Here is a 9,549-nt window from a genome sequence, read left to right as displayed (position 1 = left end):
CTGCGATAATTGTGCGACGACTAGTGTGCAAATAGAAATACGCAATGTCAATGGCGGAGGAAATTAAATTAAAATCAAACAAATGGAACAAATACAACAGCAAAAACCACAAAATCAGCATTTAAATGCTGGTCCATACCGCGCGATCATTCAAAATACATACATACGCACATATGTATAATCAAATTTATTTGGTTAATTAACAACAATTTGGTACATGTTCAAAGCCAAAATGTAATCATACAAATATTGTGTGTGGGTGTGTGCGTGAGGCGGCTTTTAAATTCATTAAATAATATTACTTTGCCATTTTTGCGGCTGTTGCGCATAATAACCACAAATATTCACTTAAAAAATAGAAAAGCGCGCAAAAACACGCTTTTGAGGGCTTCACACACACACACACACACACACCCACCCACCAACATAGAAGTATATGCGCACGTGTATTTTTGCAAGCCCACGCAATGTTTTCATGGAAACGAGTATGGTCCATTTACATTTACATCGAGCGAAAAAAACGTATGTACTTACATTGATTTAATAGAATTCATAAATAAGATTACATAATAATACGTTTGCTTACATATGTACATAATCGTTGTATAAATACGCACACAACTACAAACGCCGCATTTTATTTTGTATTCTTTGTGAAAAAATCGCCATTGCAAATACACAAATGCCCGCACAAACTTACTTAAATATACTTATGAAGCTACTATATATGTATATACATTTGTATGTATATACTATGTGTATGTAAATGAAAATGTGCCATAAACGACACGTAAGTAAGGTCACTTTGTAGAGTTGAGAAAAATGTGTGGAAAATAAGGAAATTTGCTGAAGACCGAGCATCAAAAGACACGAAGGCACGCCTGATGGCCAAGTCCTTATAAAAGTATGTACAAATGTATGTATGTATAACAGCTAATATCTAAATATATCTATGCATTGTAATGCCGCTTAAGCGTCACCGCAAATTCCCAACGTTTAATGATAAGTGGTTCCACAGCGTTGCCATTGCCGCGGGCGCAGCCAGGAAGATGCGAAAACAGCGTGTGACAATAAACGGCGCTGCACAGTGTCTTAGAATAGCAAATTTTCAATTCTAATACTAACCATTATTTATTATAAGCAGTAAAATTATTAAAACAAAAAATAAAATAATAATTGCAAAATATAATTACACACAGTTGGCCTATATGAAACAGGTCAATGCTAGTTCTAGAATACTATATATAATATATGATATATGATTGCTAATAATAGATAATTGTTAATATAKTAGACAAAATAAAATATGCTTTCACCTTTCAACTTTATACCGAACACGTTTCTTAAATGAGGGGTACTGATTTTCTTATGAAGGGTACTATGTACCGCTAAGCTAATTGAAACATAATTGAAGGCAACTGTGGATAGTTTGACTATTGGAAAGCGTTGGATTTGTCAACAAGACAAGGAACCAAAGCACGTTGTTCGAGACATGCTTCTATACTTGTATACTCGTAATACCTCCAGACAACTAAATTCACAATCAGAGTCAACAGATATAACTCCGATTAAAAAGAAAATCCACAAGTACGACATCGGCAGTCACAAAATCTTAAAAATTGTCTTTAGCCGAGCTTTTGTCAAACTATTTTCTGATGAAAAGTGAGGGTTTCAATCGCACTCGAGAAATTTTAGATGGTACCAAAAAGGTCTGAGAGCCATTTACGCTCAGTAGTTGTTGGTTTTGATGAGGAAAATTTCAGGACATGCGCCATATTTTCTCACGCGCTCAGAAAGACGAAGTTAATAATTCTCAAAGAATTAGTATATTAATAAATAAATAATATTGGTGATAGTGGTATATACTTCCTTAAGTACTATTCATTTCCCTGCCCTCATTTTACCAACTCGAAACTCGAAAGTTTAAGATAAGCGCAAATTTTTTTCAAAAGCTTTACTTCTAATACATATTTGCTGTTGATGAGCTAAATCCAAAACACTGTGCAGTAATTTATAGTCACCGTGTAACCTACACCAGCTGTATTGAGCACTCAAGGCGCGCTCCTTTGCCCACTGGCTGCGCAAATGTGCGGTTGCTGGTCAGCAAACAACCGAGTAACCCATCGTTATCTTTAGACCAATGTGCCCAGCTGCGTAATATCCACAACCGGCGGAACCACAGGTGCAGCCGAAAGTGCTGTCGGCGTCGTTGGACGAAGAGGTGCTAATATTGATGGCATGCTGAAGCCGTTATGCGCTCCCACAAGCGTGGGCGTTGTCATGGGGGCGGTAGGTGTGGTCCACGCTGCCGTTTTAGGCGGTGCCCGCTGATTGAGAGATTTCGGACCGAACATTTGTTTCTGCAGCGTTTTCGTGTGGGCGGCATGTGAGGGCGGTAATAAGTTCTTGTTGTTGCTGCTGACATCGCCACTGTCGTTGTCGTTGCTTAAGCAGCTAGCATTCATGTAGCTCAAATATTGTCTTTGCGGCAACAATTGCGGTTGCGCCACCAACAGCACTTGCTGTTGTTGTTGGCAGCTTGTTATATTTCCCGCGGAGTGCGTTGCTGAAGACGTTAAATAGGCGGCTGGCAATAGTGCTGCGGCTGTTGGCAACGCTTGCTCAGGCGTTGTGAAATTTGCAGCTGCAACAACACTCGGCTGCGTTGGTAACGCACTGGTGGCGTGTATGGCCGCTTGATTAATGCAACTAATTGGATAATTGCTTTGCGGAAGTGCCACGCCGCCAACGGCTGCCAGTGCATCGACGAGCAAGTCATCAGCGGCGACACATTGTTGTGAGTTATTGCCGTCTTCAGCCGCCGCCGCTGGTAATTGTTTACGTTGCGCTCGTTGCTGCTGTTGTTGTTGTTGCAGATGCTGCGGCTGAAGAAGATGTAGTGCTGTGGTTTGTTTTTCATCCGCCGGCGACATTGCTGGCATGTTACATGCAGATACGGCTGCCTTGTTGGTTGACTGCGCGTGTGTTGTTGTGTCTGAGGGCGTTGTTGCTGTCGTTACGGCTGGCGTTTGTGTGGCTGACGACAACGTTGACGATGATGGGGTACAACTTGTCGCTGTCAGTTTTGATATCAGCGTCGTTGCATGCCTCAATACCGATGTATTTGTTGTTGTTGCTATTTCGTTTTCTGCAGCTGATTGTATTTGAGCTGTTGTCATTGCTGTGGTGTTTGTTTGCGTTAGCTCACTCAATTCCTTAATTTTATTAGCATGAGCGGCGGTTGCATGCATTGTCTGTGGCAAGTCCATATTTTCATCTTGTAAGTGCCACACAGCTTCTTGCGTGCCATCACTTTGCTGTAGCTGGCAACTTTCTTGTGCCGCTAGCTGTTCTGTCGTCTGTTTCGCAGCATGCAACGACACATCAGCCACTCGCAGCTCCTTTGCACTTGCCACCTCCGTCGCAGGCAAGACTGTTGCAAGATTGTGACCGTCATTGTTAATTACATCTGGCATTCGATTAGCAGCCATCTGACTAACAACCGCCACCGTCACGTCAGCCGCATCTGCGTGCAGCCCAGCCTCCGCCGTCGGCGTCTCCATCGTCTGCAGAAACTCCTGACTCAGCCGCTCCAAAACGCCCAGCTTCTGTTTCAGTTGCTCGTTGGACGTGTGCAATTTGCTCTCGACGGCGCGTATGTCACAACATTGCAACGTCAACTCCGCATCCAATTTCTCAATTTGTTGCAACACTTCACGTTTGGTTTGGTAGGCACGTTTCACTTGATGTTTTCGTATTTTCGCGTGCAACTTCAGCAGCATCTCCTCCTCGCGCTGCAGCTTCTTGTTGAGCGCGTAGATCTTTTCCAGCCACACGAGTTGCGCTGCCACGTCCGTCTCGTTATCTTCACAATTGCCGATTGCTTGCTTATTTGTTTCAATCTTTCCGCCTGTCGCCGCACCTCCTGCTCCCCCATCTCCACCGAAGTCGCCCTTTAATTTCTTCGAGTGTCGCGCATTCGAATGGAAATCTCTTGCTTTAGATATGCCAGTATCCTTGTTCGTTACTGTTGTTGTTGTTACGCCTGCCACGGTTGTATGCGCGCCAATTGTCCTCGCTGTCCGCTGATACGATTCGTCTGCGTGCAAAGAAAAAGAAATGCAATTACTTGGAGGAAAACATAGGTGGAGTGAAATACAAGAAGTACTTTAATGAGTTCCTATAAATATAATTATAATGTACATGTTTGTACATGTTTGTCTTGTAAACCAAAATATATAAATATGTGTTTATTACTTAAACAAAAGCGTTACCTAATAAACAAACGAAATCGTTGCGAATGTTGGAAAAGACTTACCGTGATCCATTTTTTTTCAAAAATACAATCTTACTAGTGGTACAAAGCCTTCAAAGACGGTCGAGAGATGGTTGTAAGCATGTTTCGTTCTATACGACCTTCGATCTCTTCAACTAATGAAAATATTAAAAAGTGAAGGATAAGAGATCTCGACATCTCCCTCGAGTTCGTTCGAATAATTTTAGTAGATATTTTGTGTATGAAAGCGTTCTTGTTTGGCTCGTCCCGATAAAGCTGAATTTTTTAAGAGAGAGTACCGTAAAAAGGAATCTTTGGTCATTCTTGATCGTGCAGACTCTGATCCCACATCCATGGAAAACATTATAACTGCCGATGAGACATGAGTTTTATATGCAAACAAATCAATAATCGGAATCGGAATGGAAACCGTTTTCAATCGATTGAAGAGATAAAGCAGAATTCGTTGAAGCAGCTGAAGCCCATCCCAAAAAGTAGTTATTATAAGTGTTGCGAGGACTGGAAAAATCATTAGCATAAATGATTTACATCTGGTGGGGATTACCTTAAAGGCTAGATTCAGTAATATCCTAACAGGATCCTGAGCATTTACTATTACGGCCACAAAAAATATGGAAACGATTTTTTTAGTTATTTGAAGATAGTAAAAAGCTTGAAAGTCCCCAATCCTTGGCTTACTGGGTAGTCATTGTTTACATGGCAGTTCACGTCTGAGTGGTTTTGTTTGTGTGTATCGTAAGTCAGTTGTATTGGTTTTATTACTTGTAATTACAACAAACACACACAGAATCCGAATCGTATGTAAATAAATGCGCACAACCTGGAAAGGTTGTGTTTACTCGTACGTGTAATTTTTTGCGGTGTCGAAGTTTTTAGCCTCACGGCGCCGTCAGCCACACGTGGAGCTTTATTAAAAGTGTTTATAATCAAAAAATAAAACTGGTTGCTAAGCAGAAAAACGGGAAAATGGGATTATTTGTTGGAAGTGCATATTTACATATAGACTTGCGTTTTTTTTTTTATATTTTGGGAAATTTTGCGAATTTTTAAAGAGTTTTTGTACAATAGAATTGAAAAATAAAGTAGAAAACTGGTAGAACTTAAAAAATTGAATCTTTTGACAGCTGTTTATTTTATGAACGTTTTATTTATTTATCTTTCAATTCCAAATCATGCGGCAATCTCAAAATTTTTCTCCACAATTATTCACACCGACTACATAGTAATTTTTTTTTTATATTTTCTGTTTTGCGACGAAGAAGGATGCCTTACAATGCCTTAACTTAAATTAGGTTTCGAATCCTTATAATTGTAGTATATAGGATTTTCATTAGATGAACCTTCTATAACGAAGGGGTTTTCGCAATTTACTGATGTCTTGTTAAGGCACCGATTTTATTTCTGAAATATTATTAATTCTTTATGTAACAAGAGCTATGTGACATGAGTATGGCTCTCAACTTTAAAACTAAGCTTAGAGAGCATACATAGCTTACAGATTAGAGATCTTAAATAATCATCGGAAGAGAAAATAATAGAAATAGCAGGAAGGAAAGAAGAGAGTTCAAAGGAAACTGAAAGCCATATTATACTCAGAACGTAGCGGATCTTTAATGCTGGGTCAGATTTGCCAATGAGAATGCATGTAATGTCGGAATTAAGCCAAGGGCTGTTTACTTTTACAAAATATTCCTTTGAATTCCATAACGATCACCTACTTTTGTAACTACTCCCGAAAATATGCTTTCCCAAGTGCTTTAATTTCAGTATAAAATGTGATACTTTATCTATTTATATAATCACGATTACGTGTTTTCGATTTTACAAGGGTTACTCTCCAGCCGATCGAACAAACTATACCAGATGCTCGAACAACACTTGTGGTGCAACCCTATGCATCTTTTGAAAAGAGAAGGGAGGCGAGCAGATAAATAGCCGATCGATCACCAATAAGTTGCTGGTCTTATTTGAGCATATATTTCTTCTGGTTTGGATGGCGTTACCCTCGTATCTATGAGATTTTTTAAAAACGGCAGCTTGCCCATTTCTAAGTTCGGGTGCAACCGAATATTTTATATCGTTGCCAATTGCAGGAATCAAAACCAGGGAAATACCTTAAGGGTATCAATATTTAAGTCATGCATTGATCAACTTATTCGACATAAGGTTTGGTGGAAAAACGCAAATTATAATTCCATTGAGGTAACTCACACTTCTCCAGCCTGCTGATTAGTAGTGAAGAATATGGCGAACCCGTTTCTCCAACGCATCGGACTGCAGAGCTTAATCGAGCAGGTATAATTTTATATAAGAGTGTACAGCTGCTGGCGTACGCCGATGAAATTGATATCATTGGCATCAACCCCCACACCATTTGTTCTGCTTTCTCCAGACTGCATTAGGAAGCGGAGCAATTAACGAGGGCAAGAGGAAGTATCTCCTGTCATCGCACTCACGACTTGGCTATCTTGGAACAAACATTAACAAAACATCTATCTAACTCGATTAGTCTTAGGTAATATATGCAACCGTTAGATGAACAAAACTATTGTGCTCTGTATCAACTATCGTCTACTGAATATATTTTATGCCGAGACTCCATTACCAGGAAGATCAATATAGTTCAAGTAAAAGGTTGATATCACAGGTGGCTCAATTAAACTTCTAACTACACAAATACATACATACATAAGTATGTGAGTACGCATTTTTATATATCCAATGAAACGAAAACCCAAAATGTACTCTTAATGTGGGTACATGCGTGTATGTGTGCGTTTATGCGGGTTTCGCTGGCAGCGCCACATTTTTACTACACTCGCTCGCTAATTTTAAAGCGTTGAAAGCATTTGGTGTTTTAATGTGCGTACACTTGTAACACCACGCCCCGTCATCGCCTTAACCGCATTGCGCGCCCGCCCGACTACCGTTTTTCGCAATAATCTATGGGAGTGTATGTATGGGTGTGTGTATGTGTGGCACGTACGCATCGTTGCGTTTTATATAATATTAAAATTTCAGTATTTTCGGAGTTTATTAAAATGATTTGCTATACGAACAACTTTTGTTGGCATTCTGATACCAGCTCGCGCTTCCCCCTCGCACTTCTCTAGCGGCTTTCCTCTCTAGCGGCTTTCCTCTCTAGCACAACACCCTGTACACGCATTGGCAGCATATATAAACCCATACACACATATATATTTGCTCTAGCGGTTTTTATATGAGCATCAGCCCGCAGCTTTTTTGTTGTTGCCTATTTATATTGAGCTTGTTTGCATTGCTGCGGTACTGAGTTGCGCGCGTGTGCTGCTTTGCATATGCTGCCACGCGTGTGTGTGTGCATGTGTGAGTGTTAGCTTGCTGTAGCTTTCCACAAATGTTATTCCAACGTTTGCATCCTGGCTTTCATTTGCGTGCATATTATTGTATGTGCGTGTATTTGTGGCAGAGCATATCCTCGTTTGTTCATTTGTGATGGTGTGTGTGTGTGTGTGTTGCCGCATCATTCGTCGGACGTGCGCACATTTTAGCCATAATTTGTCCCGCGGCTTGCCGTACAGCTGTCTTTACTGCCACCGAATTTAGTTAGCGATTTGTGTTTTCATTTCTCCGAGAAATGCTTTGCCGAGTCACTGTGCTATGCGCTGTTGTTAGATCTTTAGTGCTTTAACTGCGCCGGTGAAAGTATTTTCGATTTGCTCAAGAACGTTACGAAAGTCGTAGGAACTACTGCCGATATTAGTTTCTGGAATAGTTGGGAGTAATCTGTATACGTGGCTTTAGCCTTTGGATGGTAATTATGTCTACAATTTAACGCAGTTCTTCTTATGTTTGAGTGAGGCAGAAAGACGGTGATCCTCATTTCAATATTTTATTCTTGCATGGCTACCTCGTAATGTAGAAATTGCAGATCCAGCCTCATTGACATATTTCAAAAAAAAGTTCTCCAGTACAGATCAATAACCACAAAATGAGAGAGACTTAGATTTCTAAAATAAACTTAAACTTCTTAGGTTGATTGCAATATACAAAACGTATGTCTTCCACTAACCACCGTGTTGTTAGATAACAATAATGATGATAATTTGCTTACCATTATAAAAGAAAGCCTATAGCAATATTTAAGCCCAAATCGAACATAATTGTACTTTAAATTTTGGCAATGTTTATTCGAAGAAGCATTGAGGAACAGTGGACTAGACTATTTTAAAGATTTGTGTAGCAGAATTTGGAAAAGCTTTACGAAATTCAGTGTGATAAGAACAGCTAGAAGACAAGAAAGGAAGAGGGAAAAACAACAGTGTTTGTAGACTCTTAGGAGATATTCCACTTTACTCGAATAAGCCGGACCTCAAGTAGTACATATACTTAGTATATTCTCTTCTTTGTGATAGAATTGTCGTGGCGGATTGGGGACTGCTAAAGGTTAATTGAGCCACTCCGCAAGGTAAGGTTCTGTCTGCTTTGTTCTTGATCTTAGTAGTAAGATCATTGAAGAACAAATGATGTTGCTCTTATGGTTAAAGAAAATTCTTAGAGCTTACTCAAGGGTATACCAAAATGGTACCTAAGCGGTCTAGCTCTTCATTCAAATAAAACTGAGGTTTTAAATGATTTTTCAATAGAGGCGCTACAAAAGTAGACCGATAGGTACAACAAACGACGCCATATTTTTTACCTCTCTTTTGACATTTCTCTTCAACAAGGATCAACAACGAGTCGTAATTAAAATATTACTGCCGAAATTCGGAGTCAGTGGCCTCAACTTAAAGAGCGCTACGTCCAATTCATGGTCGTCATAATCATCCTGTAAGATCTACAAATGAAGGCCCAGTGGAAAAATTTGAATCCACAGGCACAATAAGACATTCACATACATCCGTCTCAAGCACTGATCATCTCTGTGAACTGAAGCCGCTTGATCACCGGAATCGTCTTTTGTTCGTGAAATAAGCAACAACTTGAAAATGATCCAGACTTTCATCGGAAAATCATCTTCAGCGATGATGCTAATTTCTGGCTCAATGGTTTTGTCGAAAATCAAAATATGCGTTATTGGTCAGGCAACATGACCGGCACGTTACTGTGAATGGGAATCGCTGCCGCTAATGATAACCGAATATTTTTGACCCGAATTAGATGATATGGACTCCGTTATTTATCAGGAAGTATAAAATTCATGATTTAACCCTTCCCTCATTGGGGGATCTTTGCTTCAACTTGGATGAAAAGCTGAACTATTTGGCCCTCAT

The 9,549-nt window shown here is 39.9% G+C and overlaps 1 protein-coding gene across 4 annotated transcripts in view; it reads right to left on the bottom strand.

Annotated features, from left to right (window-relative positions):
- Positions 1 to 562: 562 nt before the first annotated feature.
- LOC108978156 overlaps positions 563 to 9,549 on the bottom strand; it is a 66,590-nt gene continuing 57,603 nt past the window's right edge. For all 4 annotated transcript variants that reach the window (XM_018948301.1, XM_018948299.1, XM_018948300.1 and 1 more), the window contains exon 6: positions 563 to 4,099. In XM_018948301.1, coding sequence (XP_018803846.1) covers positions 2,133 to 4,099 — 1,967 coding nt within the window. In that variant the 3' untranslated portion in view covers positions 563 to 2,132. The remainder of the gene's footprint in view (positions 4,100 to 9,549) is intronic.

This window comes from Bactrocera latifrons, unplaced genomic scaffold (genome assembly GCF_001853355.1).
Source record: "Bactrocera latifrons isolate USDA-ARS-PBARC rearing strain unplaced genomic scaffold, ASM185335v1 scaffold_118, whole genome shotgun sequence".
In the NCBI taxonomy this organism is placed as follows: Eukaryota; Metazoa; Arthropoda; class Insecta; order Diptera; family Tephritidae; genus Bactrocera; species Bactrocera latifrons.
This window is presented reverse-complemented; position numbering and strand designations above follow the sequence as displayed.